Source organism: Halyomorpha halys, unplaced genomic scaffold (assembly GCF_000696795.3).
Source record: "Halyomorpha halys isolate HHAL.00 unplaced genomic scaffold, Hhal_1.1 Scaffold260.1, whole genome shotgun sequence".
In the NCBI taxonomy this organism is placed as follows: domain Eukaryota; kingdom Metazoa; phylum Arthropoda; class Insecta; order Hemiptera; family Pentatomidae; genus Halyomorpha; species Halyomorpha halys.
This window is the reverse complement of record NW_027112780.1, coordinates 527,124-542,639: the sequence shown is the minus strand read 5'-3', so window position 1 is coordinate 542,639 and position 15,516 is coordinate 527,124. Positions and strand designations below refer to the sequence as shown.

General features: G+C 30.0%; 1 protein-coding gene across 1 annotated transcript in view; it reads left to right on the top strand.

Annotated features, from left to right (window-relative positions):
* The window catches only part of l(3)76BDm (trafficking protein particle complex subunit 8 homolog l(3)76BDm), a 41,773-nt gene that overhangs the window by 24,733 nt on the left and 1,524 nt on the right, over window positions 1-15,516 (top strand). Inside the window, exons 16-21 of the mRNA XM_014420099.2 lie at window positions 613-920; window positions 3,417-3,567; window positions 4,429-4,516; window positions 5,914-6,107; window positions 11,920-12,152; window positions 14,015-14,104. Of these exons, the coding sequence (XP_014275585.1) occupies window positions 613-920; window positions 3,417-3,567; window positions 4,429-4,516; window positions 5,914-6,107; window positions 11,920-12,152; window positions 14,015-14,104 (1,064 nt within the window). The remainder of the gene's footprint in view (window positions 1-612; window positions 921-3,416; window positions 3,568-4,428; window positions 4,517-5,913; window positions 6,108-11,919; window positions 12,153-14,014; window positions 14,105-15,516) is intronic.

Below are 15,516 nucleotides of genomic sequence, written 5' to 3'. Positions count from 1 at the left end.
AAGATGCTCTGGTTCTTATTAAATATTTTTTATACTATTTGATTTGTTTCTTGACCATATCCTGACCATCTTTCTTTTATTAATTACACACAATCTTCCAATTATTATTGTTTATTACTCTAGAAAATAAGTAACTAGCACCTTTTTAGATTAACACCTATATTTCTTTCCTAAAAACAACATTTCCAGACTCGAGTCTGTTTTCAAGTTGCTTCCATCTAAAAATAATTAATGCATACCAATATATTACATCATCTAATTATCTTTTTATTGATTAATCTTTATTGGAAATTCTAACTTAATTCTACATTACTGATGAATCATTATTTAACATTTCACATTATCATAATATTATACTTCATTTAATTGAGAATAGGCTAAAATGTATTTTATAATTTTTAAATTATTAAAACATTTACCCATTTTTTTAAAGTTAATTCTCATATTAAATATGTCACCTTTCTTAAAATTTTTGTTTTATTCTTATATCAAAAAGGTTGTTTGTTATTTATTTCATGGACTAACAAAGTTTATAATTATAATTATAAAGGACCCTTATGAAGAAATATTTTAAATAACTATTGTAAATAAAATAACATTTTATTTTTTCAGGTCTGTTTTTCTGGACTCAAAAAAGAATTTATTACTCGTGAAATTCACCCTTTTAATGTCCACTTAAAAAATACTGGCTCAGTTGCCATCTCCAAGATATTTTTTACAACATCAGAAAATTTTAGGATATTTATGGAGAATCATGAAACAGAGTTTACGGATCAAATATTTACTGTGGAACTAACTTCTCCTTTAGCTGTCAATGATACCATAGACTTGTCATTATTTTCACAACCTGTTTTTGAGGGATATAAAAATTTTGATCTTCTTTTTTACTATGAAAGTGTTTTAAAAAGTAGTAAACCAAGGTATTTATTTGATGAGTGTTTTATTTTTATTTACATTTTCTGTTTAGTAAAAACAGTATTAAAATAAATGCTATTGTATCTCTTGCAAGCCAGGAGCATGATTATTTGTAAATATTTTGTTTTGTGTGTGGCTGATTGTCATAATCCTATTTACTTTACTGTGTTAATTATGTTTCATAAAATGTTTGATCAATGATTTGTTTATTTCATTTTACTTTGGCTTTTGCCAATATTAATCAGTTATTCTCTGCTCAACTTCATTGATGTATAGAGGTATGAGCAAGTTATTTTTACTAATTTTTATTTTCATTATACTTTTATCTATTTTATATAATTGGTCTTTTCACTTATTCACTGATAATCCCCATATTCACCACTCTTTTTTTTTCTTTCAGAACTTTGAGATACTCTCTTATAAATTTTAGTTGACCTCTGCACGATATGCTCTTGGGTATTTGGTTACAGATTAAAATTAAATGCTGGAAAATTGAAGTCCATTGTCGTAGGATTCAGTGCTCTTTTTGATTCTGCCCTTCTTCAAATTCTTGTTCAATACATTCTTGATCCTTTTCTCGATATCCACTATCTTTACAATTTTCTCCCTATTTTTTTTTGGTGTTTTTAATGGGAATACTTTACTCCTTACCATATAGAAATATTCAAACTATTCCTTCTTTCTGCAAACATCTTTAACTCCCTTCTGGCCTCAATTTCTTACTCTATTGTTCTCCCAATTTTCAAAAGCCATCACTTTCTTCAACCATTCAATTACTAGTCAGATAGCCTCATGCAAAAAAAGGAAATAGAAGAAATTAAATTCTTTAAGTTTGTGCCTGCCAGTTGAGATAACTGGTATACATTATCGCCTAGTTTGTGATATTATGCTAACTACAAGTTATCTCATATTTTTTTAAAAATTTCATCGCAGTTGCATAAATGTGGCAAGTAACTAAACTACCAGATAAATTATACTTGATGTTCTTAGCAAGAATACACAAATAATCTCATAGTTGGTAGTTGAAGAGTTATATTTTCTTTATATGTATATTTTATTTCTGGAACTAATGTTTACCACTTTTCATATTTTTTCACTGTTTTTTTTTTTCAGTTTTTATCAAATAAAAGTTAAAAAATTGTTTAGTTACATTATGCCATTTTTTAAAATTTATAATTGCTGCTGCTAGACCACCACATTATTTGTTCATTACAATATCTTTTAAGTGAACAATAACTCCAGAATAAAGATTAATTTCTTCTATTTCTTTATACTTATTTTTATATATAAATAATTTTATATATAATAAATTTTATTTATCGATATCTTTATAATTATCTTTGTCATCTACTTCCTTTTGAAACCCGTAGGCTCCTGGTTACTTCCTTAATTTTCCCCCACTTTGATTGTTGCTGTGTGGTTTACGGGGGTGTCTCTGGGATTTTGAAGCAAAATTAAAACAGTTAATTAATTGCTTTGTACAATTCATCTTTGGGGACGCCTGTCACCCAATTTTATGAAGAATTGAAGTGGCTTTACCCCTCCTTTGGTCGTAAATATTTTCTTGCTTCCTTCCTCTACCAAATTATTTAATCCCGCCATCTGTCGTCCATCTCTGATATCCTTGAATTTAAATCTTCAGTGCATTCCCGCTCACGGCCTTCAGACTTATATGTAACTGCCCATCGAACTGCAACCTTTGGTAGATCTTTCCTCATCCGCTCCTCTTTCCTATGGAATTCTATTCCCTCCTTCATTCATAGTTCTAATACCCTTCCAACCTTCAAATCCCGTATCTTCGACCACCTTCTGACCATCCAATTCCGGAAGAATAACAATTGAAAGTTTCAAACAAGGTTTATATATTTTCTGTATTTAATGCTTCAGTTTTTCGTTTTATACTTGTAAATATGTATATTAGCAGATATTGTACCTTTCCATTTATTACTTTTAGTTTAATTGTGTTTGATTTTTTATCATTTTTTTTTTCTCCTTTTATTTATTATCAGAAGTTAGGCATCTTATGTTTTATGATATGACATATAGTTTTATTTTATTTGTTCAATTTTTATTTTATATACTTTGTTAATTATTGTTGTTCATTTTTATCTTTTCGAATTCACTGTTTTATTATATTTTATGACATTTTATAATTTAATTTTTATTTTGTACTTTACTTTAAGGCTTTAAAGCTTAATTTTGACACCTGTATATTATTCTAAAGGAATCAATCCCAGAATAAATAAAGAATATTATTATTATTATATTTATATTGACAAAGTTTTAAACTTGAACTTAATTATCGTGATTATTTTTGGCTTGTCCACTATAATTTTAACTATTTCTTAATTGAATGATTTGTATTTGTTTTAATACCAGTTTATCAATATCAGTTTTTTAGTCCAACCTTCGTTAAAATTAAGGCTAACTGTTTTTTTTAGTAGTTTTAATAAGAATCAATTTACTTATATTTTATATGTTTATAGAATCCTAATTTTCAGTTACAGATTAGTAAAACACTCTTGGCCCACTGTAGCATACAGTAATATTAAAATTATGACCACCAATGTACCCAGCGCAGAGGTTCCCGCTGAATTAAAAGCATCTGAAGATGAGAAGATTATTAGATTTCATCTAAGTTCTAACTTGTTTGTAAGAATTGTTTTATTATTATTATAAAATTTAGATATATAATATAAGATTTAGCATTTTATCATCTAATGAAATTATATCTAGTTCAACCTTTTTTCTATTTATTGTGTGAATATTCCATCATTTAATTCTTATATCCATTGTGCATAGCCATTGTCATGACCTTGTCGACCTTCCAATTCTGAGGCTGCTTCTTGTTCTTTGAATGATTAACCCTTGACGAATGATTAGCCCAGTTCCTGGGGCTCAGTAACCTTTTCAAACTCGACTTATCCAATTAGTGGCATTCCCTCAATTTTCAAAGGAAGCGAAAGAAAAAGTTTAAAGAAAAGATATATAAATTTATATCATGTAAATAAACATATTTTAGTGATATTTTTGCCATTAGTCAATGTTCATGTCAGTAAATTTATTTTGGTATCAAGTGACTTCAAATAAAAGAAACCATATTAATCTTATCCACTATTATAGCTTATAAAAATGTTTACATATTTTATAAGGATCAACTGTTAGTTGATTGTTTTAATTAATTTGTTTTTTGTCTAATAAATGTTTCATATAATATGGTGTATTTTATCTCTTTATTCCAGTTTTGTTCCATGGTACATTTATCAAGTAAATAAGATAATATCATTTTAATTACTATACTCCATATTAATTTTGGCAACTGTTTTATTAATTAATATGCTCCTTTTTTCAAAAATATATGTGTTAAAGTAAATGATTAACAATATAACTCAACCCTAGGGAGTACCTCTAGACAAAGAGCCAAAGTTAAGTAATTGATAAGTTGATTATTTATTAAAGATTAGGGGAAAGAACATATTAATATATATACATACTAGTTATTTATTTTTTCAGAACTCGGTAAATCTTCACAATTTGCAGATAGAATGTGTAACCATAGTTAGTAAAAGCTGGAAAATACTTGACTTTTTTGGTGCTGGTGGTAAGTCTCCTTAAAATTTCTTTTTATTATTTTTTTTCTTCGTTCTGTTTATCAGGAAATTTCTTCCTTTTTTTACTTCATTATAAACTTTCATATTTGTGTTTATAACAACATTTTCTTTATTTTATTTGTTTCTGGTTGTTAATTTACATATATTTATTATTGCTTTGCATATTGGTACAATATTTGTTGTGAGCCAGGATGATAAGTGAACTTTCTACCTCATTACACATGTTATAGTTCAATCATATAAAGTCTCAGAATATTTTTTTCTGTTCTTTTTTGTATTTATAGCAATAAAAGAAAAGTTGATAAACTATAGTCTTAACTATCATGTACCTGTATTTGAAATATATAGTGAGGACAAGTATTTCAACCATTTAAATTATTAGGAAAATCTCTTCTAAAATTTTTTGAATCACCATGTACTGTCTTTAAATTTGTTTTTATGCAATTCATTAGAAGAATTGCCTCCCAAACTTATTAAATATTTGTAAACCTTGAATGCCTTTTGTTTTATGACTACACTATTTAATAGTATACTTCTCAAGTAACAGTCTTTCATTCCCAACATTAAACACTTTTCTATTTTAGGCAGTAATATGTCTTTTATCAGAGTAACTCTCTTTAAATATTTTGATATTTTAGTTTGTATTTCGCCATATTGTTAGAACTGTTGTCTCTCTTAAGATTAATTCTTTAGCCATGATTTTAATTTTTTCACCTTATTTCAGTATATCTAAAATTCTGATTTTGTTTTCTAGAAAAATGAGCTTTCTATCTCAGCTTTATGATTTTTTGCTAAAAAATATATTTTTCTTATATAGATAATATTATAAGGTGTACAATACTTTATTTTATAATTTAATTACATTTGTTCTGAACCAAATTCTTCATTATAAAAATTTAATTTGAAACAATTTAATCAAACTAACAATCTGTTTGTGTTTACAGTTAAATATTTTTTCAAATTGAATCACATCTCAATAGAAATGTATGGTAACTGCTAAACTGTGTATATATATGTAATGTTCAAACTTGCATAAATTGGTCTGATGGGGTGGGACTGGATTTCCCGATTTCCTACAATGTTGAACATGTCCCCCACATTTTATAGAAATCTACAGTATTGACTAGTTTAGATTTTCTTTTTTCTTAATAAAGTGTGCTTCATGTAAATAATAATTTACAGTGTAAACAGAAAATTCCCTGAACAATTTAGATTGTGCTTAGTTTATTTGACTTTTTGGAAATATGTTTTAAAGTGTTATATATTCATAGCTCTGTTTTGATTAAATTATTTATTAAATATAGATAATCGTTTTGAACATCACACATGTTTTTATGTATGTATTTACGCATATAATTCAATTTTTAATTATCTTTTTTTGTCCCAGATATGAAAATTATTAAAGGAAAAGAGCTTCACGCATTGGCTAAAATTATTCCATCTGATACTGACAATAATAAATATAGGTGTTTAAAGTTCACCAAGCAATCTTGTTATATTCCCTCATGGAGTGAAGTATTTGTACATGATGCATACTCAAAAAAAGTAGAAAATTTCATTCAGTTTTCTTTCAGTTGGTCTGTAAGTAAAAATAAAAACATTATTTGCTTGTTCCTCATATTACATCGCTGTTATAACACCTGCTTCATGCTATTTCATTGCTTGGCACTTACATAAGTTCAAAAACCAGTCAATTTTTTAATCTAATTGCATGGTATACCATCACTGAAATAATACTATACTAATGTTAATTAATAAATGATTCAGTATATGAATTTAATATTAAATTAATGAACTTATGAACTTAATAGGATAATTAATAGAATGTTTCTTATGAGGAAAAAAAAAAAAAAAGAGAGAGAGAACAGTATAATTTTCTGATGAATAATGAAGAAACTTTACTTTGACTATTTTTACAGTTATTTACCTTATTTTGATGTTCATTTCACTAAGATATAGAATGATACAAAGGAGAAACTGACACCAGCAAGTAAGTGGGATTAAACCACCCTAATTAAGAAGATCAACAAGATATATGAAAGCATCTGGGAACAATGAAAAGGAATGCTATGAAGCAATACATTTATTTCTTCATCATCTATATTTTATCTCAAGCTCACCAGACATTCCTATACACACTGTAGTCAATATAGGGGGAAATAAGGGAGAGTGCTAGTAATTCAGAAATAATCTCAAAGTTTTAAGAACTGCTTGAGTAGTTAAACCTATTTTTATGTTATTTGTGAGATATGTCGATCACAAGATAGATAATGATTCAAGATGACTCTGATTCAAGAATTTCGAATTGATGAACATAGAAATAGATTTCCTCCATTTAAATGGAACTTGAAGTTTAACCCAAAACACATGACATATTACAAATGGATGCAAAAATAATTTAATTCCAAATTAATAAGATATAGAAACAAAAAAAATTAAATTTTTACTAGTGAAAGTATGATTAAACACCATAGATACAGGAAAACATTGATTTAATTGTTGGCATAATAATAACTAACCTCATTTCCATAAGATACTTTTGTAATTTCATGTGTTTGACTGCAACAGTCAGTGTAGGTAAGTATACAGACTTGAAGATGTGGAACCTTACTTTTCTGCTCACTTTTCATTTTCCACTTTTATTACAGACCTGCTAGTTGACTAATTTTGCTTGTTCTATGTGGAATTTTTCGAGTCTATCTGTGGTGATCTCTAAAAAAGATATCTTCAAAGAAGAATTAACAGTGCATCTTGACTGCTTCTTAAAAAGAAAAACAATTAAATAGTATTATAGAAAAAAAAATAGAAAATACAAAACAAAAAAAAAAGATTATTTTGAGAAGGTTCCCCATATTTTGATTAGTAAAACTTCACTTACCTTTGTATTTTCTTTCAATACATTAGGACCTTTCATTTCCAATCTATGTTTATGAGAAATAGTTTAGAAAATAACTATGGGAGATTATACCTCCAATATTATAATTTTGAGCTGAATTAAATAACTAAAGAACAACTGAAAGATTGGAACCATATGATGTCATATTATGCTTTTTACGCCTTAGCCTCATATTATTACTTTGAAATTATTTTATTTTCTCATCCATTTAATATGTAAGGTGTCTCTAACTGATCTACTTGTTATTGAGGGCCCAGTTCAATGCCCGTATTAAATTTAAATTTTCAAATTTTATTTATTGATAAATATTACAATCTGTCACAACCTTGGGTAATAAGTAATAGTGATAAATGATCAGGTTTATTCCAAAATTAAAAAATAAATAAAAATAATTACAAATAGAAAAAAAAATTATAAATAAATAAAATCTTTATATGTTTATAAACTGAAAGATAAATTAAATGAACATAATCAAACTATGTACATGATGAGATAAGGATAAAATTAAATAAGTAAATGGTTTTTGAAATTACATGGAGTTTGAAGAATAGGAAGGGAAAATGGTTGGACTTGAGGTTCATTTGGAAGAGTATCACTAAAAAATGCATTAAGGTCATCAGGTGTGACAGGATAATAAGAGAAGGATGTGGAGCTAGTAATAGAGAATCTCCTTAGGACTTTCCACTTAGTTTTAGGATCTGGGTCTTAGGAGAGTATACTGAAAGTACTTTGCCTTGCCACAGTTTAAGGAGGACTAGATGAGGTTTCTAAGAGACTTGAAGGTGGAATAATCTTCTGGTAGTATAATACACCTAAAGCATCTTCTGGTAGTTTCTCTTCTCTTCATCATTTCTCGAATTTTGGTATTTATCCATGGAGCTGGGAAGCATCGGAAGGTAAATGATAATGAAGGTGTATATTGATTAAGGAGTTTAGGAGGTTAGATGAGAGGGATTTCACGATTTTATCAATTGATTTTGAAGCATAAATGGGTTCAATAGAACAGGATAATGATTCTAGGGTAGGATTCATGGATTCTGGGGTTAAAGAATCGAAATTTCGCCAGGAGATTTGTTTAGAGAAAGGGTAGGAGTAGAAATGTTATAGGAAATTTGAATTAGGTTATAGTATGATAGGAGCAATATTGAATTTTAAGAGGAGAGTAAATTTTGATGGGAATCTACCACAGAAAGGTCTATTAAAGTGTCAGAAAACTGGGTATGATGGGTGGATTGGGTAGGTCAAATGAATATCCGAGACCTACAAGGTAAGTTTTATCAGAAATGTAGAATAGGAGGTTTTTGTTAAAACCTCTAGGAATAATAAAATTGTAATATTGAGGAACATAAATGAGAAGGAAGAATTCAAATGTTTCATAAAATTTAACTTGTGGAGAATGATACATGACATATAGTAGAGTAAACGAGAAGGAGGAAATTTCTACAAATAAGTAGTCAAGGTGTGGGGTATCAGGAGGTTTGAAAAGGATTTTAAGTCTCAAGCTTTCATGAATAAATAAGCCAACTCCTTTGTCATTTCGGTCCGTCTGATCATGAAGAATGAGTGTGTAGTTAGAGATAGTTATAGAAGAAAAAGGAATGTTTGGTTTAAGCTAGATTTCAAACACAGCAATGATAAGATAAAAGTTATTGTGAAGGTAATGGAAGAATTAGTCGAAATGTGCAAGGAAGGATTGGGAGTTAACATGGCAGGTTAGGAGGATGTTAGTAATGTGGGAAAAAAGGGTTATATATGACTACTGAATATTGAAAATGGTTTATATATCAATACTATAGTTACAATATATCTTTCAAACAGTCAATATATTGATTAAATTTGATATTGATTCAATAATACTAACTGTGTAAGCAAACCTTAAAAGAGAGAAGATAATATTGGAAAGTTTTAGTGAAATATTTGGAAATAAATTAAATTAGAGGGTAGATCCTAAAAGATAATACTAATTAAAAAATATTAACAGTGAATATTATTAACAAGATAGCATACTATAAATAAAGGTAAAAATAAAAGCACTCAGAACCTCCCATATTAATAAGGGTAAGAGCTGTTTTAATCACAACGTTGAGGGTTGGCTGCGTCCTTTTCTCAGTGTATTTTTTGTTCCTCTATTTTTTTTCAATACTTATTGTTTCATTAGTCTTTGCATGTGCTAGCCAGCAATTGTTCTTATATTACATTATGTCCCACAATAGACTTATTTTTAACCGTGATCTAGATGAAATAAACTCATGAAAAACAGTGTCAATATAATCACAAGCGATACTACTCACATGAGAGCATAAATATAGGTGAGTGATCACTTACTTGTAAACTTCTCAGTGCACAGTGATTACGTTCCTTAAGACTGACGGCAGCCATAGACTCTGGTATAGATAATGGCTTGAGCTTTTAATCAGCAGCCATAAGGCTTGCCTGTGAGGATGATAGTGCTACTCTGCCTTTCATTATGTATATTGTTACGTAAATTAATATTTTACTTGCCTTCAACCTATATATATATATATATATATATGTATATATACTTTTTTTTTACATCTACATACTCATCAGTATGAAATGAGATATTTTCACCCGTACCATCCCTAAGATCCTCAAGAACTGTCAAACCAGGAGTGTCCTTCACTGAAATGACTGGAGAAATAGAACTGGCAACTGAGGCCTTGCTGCGATTGCAACCTACATCCTATTATCCTCAACCCCAACCCCAACATCCTCACACATCTGTTCCTCAAACCACATACATTTCTCAAAATCTTAATCACCAGATCCCCTACATTCCCCCTCCTCCTCACTTCTCCCCAATCTGAATTTATATCCCTTATCACTCTACTTATCTTCTTTCTAACAAATCTCTTATCAATTTTTTTTTTCTTCGGACTTAAAAATATCTTTTTTTGGCGAAATATTTTGGTCGATAGCCAACAGTTCTGTTGGGAGTTATGGTGACCTCCCCCTGCTTAGTTCTAAAAATTATCCCTAATAATTTTTATTGGGTTTTTATTTTTATTGGGAACTTTAAGACTCATAAAGGGTCTACTAGAAATTTTTTTTGTTTTGTTATTTTTACAACTTCTCTGGTCATGAATTTTCGATCAAAATTTTTTTTTGGGGGGTGGGGATTTTTCACAGGAACAAGAGTTCTAATAATTATCCTTAATAATCAAAGTGCTAATGTTGACAACAAAACAGATATACGATGTTGAAGCTGCACAAAAGTCTTGCTTATTTTTAATTGGTATTTTTCATGTATTAAACAACATAAATGTTTTTCATTTTTATCAGAAACTTTAAACCTCGTAGGGGAGCTACTAAAACTAAGAATTTTTAATTTTCATGACTTCTTAGGTCTGAAATTTGCAATCAAAAATTTTTGGAAAATGTTTTTTTTGTTTTTTGAGGGTTCTGTTACTCCCTCCCCCAAGAGTTCTAAAAATTATCCCTAATAATTAAAGTGCTAAAGTTCAATGCAAAAGAGTTATAGGCTGTCAAAGTTTCACAAAATACATAATTTTCGCACATATCTTTGAATGGTATTCTTGATGTTTTAAACAACAGAACTATTTCTGTAAATAATTTAGAACTCTAGAACTCTTATGGAAACAACCAGAACAAAAAAAAAAAATTGAAATATTTAGAGGACGGAGGCCCAACTTCTCAGAGGTTCTTTCATCACTCAATTGAAAACATATTTTTAATTTATGAGACTATCATTAGACCTATCTGGACCTATGGACTTGAACTTTGGGGAACAGCTAAATCTTCGAACATCAAACTTATCCATTCCCTTCAATTCAAAATCCTTAGAACTGTAGTCATTACACCCTATTATGTTTCCAACAGAACACTCCACCATGACCTTCATATCCCTTTTGTCCTTGACCTTTCTAACCATCCTAATCCTTTGGTTCAATCCTTATCCAGTTCCACCCATCCCTAAAATCCACCTCGAAGGATGAAACAGCAGTGGCCAAGAGACCTATTTAAAATAAAATCAACAGAGTATTGGCAATGGTCCAATGCTCCACTCATGTATAATGTTTGCAGCTTTAGTGCACTTATTCGGCCTCCATTTACTCAGCAGTGATGCAGTGAGTGGGCTTGGGCTGGGATCTCAAAGATCCCTGCTCTACCCCTCATGCGTGGGAGCTTCTTTGGGGTTCTGAGGTTGAGAGTGAGTAAGATAAATTTTTTTTTATTTATTTTATTTTGGTATGAATGTGATTATTTATCACTATTACTTATTGCTTAAGTTTGTGACAGATTGTAATATTTATCAATTAATAAAAAAATTCCAAACTATTGTTTCTTTTTTTTTTTAATTTTCAAAAGCTATGTAATAAAAAAATGTTGCATGTATGTTAGAAACAAAATCCTAAATTGAATGTAGCAAAATGTTCCTTACCTATTTTATTTAAATAAATAATCTAATATCGAAATAAAATTTATTTCGTTATAATTAACAAAAACACATTGCAGGTTGGCATGGTATCTATGGAAGAAGGAATGAGAAAAGCTTATGGCCAAGATTATGTCTGGGTTCTTTGTGAAGATAGATTTGAAATACCTCCTGTGCTTTCTGAACCCAAGCAGCCTATTTCATATCCTATTTCACCTCAAAGAAAATTGGCTTCTACTTCCTCAAAAGATGTAGTATTAAGAGTGAAAATCTATGAAACTCCACATATATGTCGTGATTTGACTTTATCTGGGTATGAAAACAAAAAAAAGTTTAGACTAGTTATATATTTTTTTTTTTTCTTGAGCATGAGTATTCGTATAATATGAAGAGGGGATTTTGAGATTCTTTTGAATTAGATATGTATTTTCTAGTGTTTTAAAAAAAAAAAGGAATTTGAAAAACATAGAATATTGCTTGACTCTCAGATGATATTAGCAAGTTGACTACCAATTTCATGTAAACTTGTAGTTTGCATCATTGCTATGGACACTAAGAGTTTTAGTAAGTGTATCGGGTGAAATAATGCACAAACCGACTTCTTTTTGTGCTTTTTAATTTCCAGATCGAGAAACAGATGAGAATTACAAAAATAGTCCTGGTGAACAATATAAAAAAAAAATAGAAGCAACAGAACCCTTTACAGCAGCCAAAAAACCAACAACAGTCAATTAGCTGACAATGGATTTCTAATGCATTTACCACTGAAAGGAATGTAAAAACTGACTGTCAAATAATAAAATATAAAATTAATGATGAACAAAAATGGGTTTCAAATAAAACCTGAAAAAAGAGTGGAATACTCAAACTTATTGGATTTAAAACTGCAGGACACTAGCATGGATGGAAGTGTAGATAAAATATGGTCAGGAATAAAGAAAACCATACCGAAGGCCGCTACTTCTACTTACGGGATTGCCAATATTTCACCTACACATAAAAGATATCAGTGGTGGAATGATGGGGTGAAGGAATCAGTGGCGATAAAGAAGGCAGCATGGAAGGAGTATCCTAGGCACAAGATTCCATCCAATAGGGAACTGTAAGTTCAAAGGAGAAACAAATTCAAGCTATTAGTGAGGGTGGAAAAAAGAAAGAGTTGGGAGGAATTCGATCAAAATCTGCAGAGTACCTGTTAGGAAAACGTCAAAGTTTTCTGGAAAAAGGTTAAGGCAATAAAAGGAAAGACAAGTCAACAAAAATGAAATGTAAAGGATGTGGGAGGCAGATTGATTACTAGGGACCAGGGTATTATAGAAAGGTGAAGACGTCACTACAGGGAGGTTTTTTCTGGAGATGCTGAAGAGAGAATGATTAGTGAAAGTATACCGGGAGAATATGATGAGATGATATGGAAGGAAGAGGTGGAAAGAGCTGTGGAGAGATTAAGACTCAGGAAAGCAGCAGGAAGAGACAGCATCATCCCTGAATTCCTCAAGCAGATACTAAAGAGAACCTACAACAAGCCATAACTGAGTGGGAAGCTGAGCTGGAAAGAAAGGGAATGTCTATCAATATCAGGAAACGAAAAATAATACATATAGGCCGGGAACAGGAATACATTGAAATACTTTGAAAAGGTGAAGCAATAGAAATTGTGGACAAATACACTTACCTCAGAACAGTGATCAACAGGAATGGAAAGGCAGATTGAGAGATATCCATTAGGATAAAGAAGATGAATTCAATATACTACCACCTCTGCAACACTGTCATTGGGTAGAGGGAGGTAGAGAAGAATGTTAAAGTACATATCTTCAAGGTTGTATACCTACCTACCCTCCTTTAGGGTAGTATTTTTCCTGGAGTGCCATTGAGTCATCTCATAGTCTGTTTACTTGTCATATTTGCTTAGGTATGATAAAATTCATAATACATGAGTGTAAATATGAATGATAAGGTGTAAATAGTTGACTGTACATTATATATAATCTAAATATGAATTTTTTTTATGAGGTATAATATTATGATGTAAATATCAAGTGGTAAACTTCAGGAAAAGTACTCAGGCTGTCATGTTGAATAAATTATATCTTTTATTTGATTTTGAAATCTGAATAATGTATTAAACTATTTTATACTAACTTTTGGTTATTCTATCATTTTTATTTTAAGGTCTCAGACAGTGCCGATAACAGTGGAAATTTCAAATGATAAGAAGCAGGTAGTCAGAGTAGATTTATCATTCCTTCCTTTATTTCACCCGTAAGTATAATAAATAAAAATAAATTGCTTGGTAATCATATTTATTTATTAAATCAGTTAATTGTTTATAAAGTTTATGAGGATGGTCATGTTGAGAATGATAATTATAGATAAATAAGTGTAGTTAAAAGTTATAAAATAATTTTATTTATCAATATTGCAAGACCCATATTTTTAAAATACTTCTGCAATAGTTTACTCAATCTACTGTTCGTATCTCAAATTTGATTAGCTTTGTAAGGATTAATAAATTGGATGTTTAATTGGAACAACAAAATACATGAAATTGATAAATTTGAGCTTACTACTATCCCATTAATTTTATTTGAGAGAATACCTGACAACCGTGGGGTGTGATCTGCTGGGAAGAGTAAGTGCCTGGCTTGTGAACAACGGAGGAATATGGAGGATTAGAATAGGGATAAAATGTCATCGTCATCAAAAGGGCGAGAGGGTGAGAGTTGGAGCTATCAAGCAAGCAGACGATTGGAGACATAGGAGGGAATACAAGACTTTTTTTTAAGGGGGACATGCTAGGTGCAACTGTAAAAACTGTCTATGAGATAGTGTTAAAACAAGATTGAAGAGATAACTGCAGGCTCTACGTCAACACGTTCAGGAAGCTTGATAGCCCAAAGTGTAAAGGAATAATTATAGACAGTATGTCCATATGATAGTCTCTTGTGGGGGGTGAAGAAAAATAGTATGCCAGGCAAAAATAATAGGATAGTCATAGATTACCGGAAATTAAATGAAAACATGATAGATGACAAATACCCAATACCAAGGTCCTAAGACATTTTAGACAGGATGAGCAGGGCAACGATATTTATCACTCTAGACTTAAGGACCGAATACCATAAAATAAAAATGGATCCTGATGACCAGCACAAGATGGCATTCACATTTGAACGAGGTCAATATGAATTTGAATTTGCCGTTGAATTGACCTCATTTTAATATATATATTGATGAGGTACAAGTGTGGTGTACCGGATGTATTCTTTATTGGGAGTTAGAAGAATTATGTTTTGTTGTTATTTTTCCCCTTTTAATTATTCTACTGTTAAAAAACCAAAATAAAATTATATAAAAAATTTTTATCTTTGTAATCTAGCATTAAGTTATGTCTGTCTAAGAAAGGTAGAGAAGGAGTTAACTCTCATTTTATTATCATATTGTTATTGAGATTGTGTTTCATATTTGTATATTGTATGAATAGTTTACGGGTAATGTACATAGACTGGCAGAGGGAGTTACGGTCCGTCAGCTGGGCAGTGTCAGGTTGATTTGATTAGCTGATATTGTTATATATGTAGTGAAGGGAAGGGATTAATAAAGTTAGTATTTCACTTGAACTTTTATGCGTCATTACTCATCCCTTTTTCTCTTACTTTTGCATTTTTCTCATG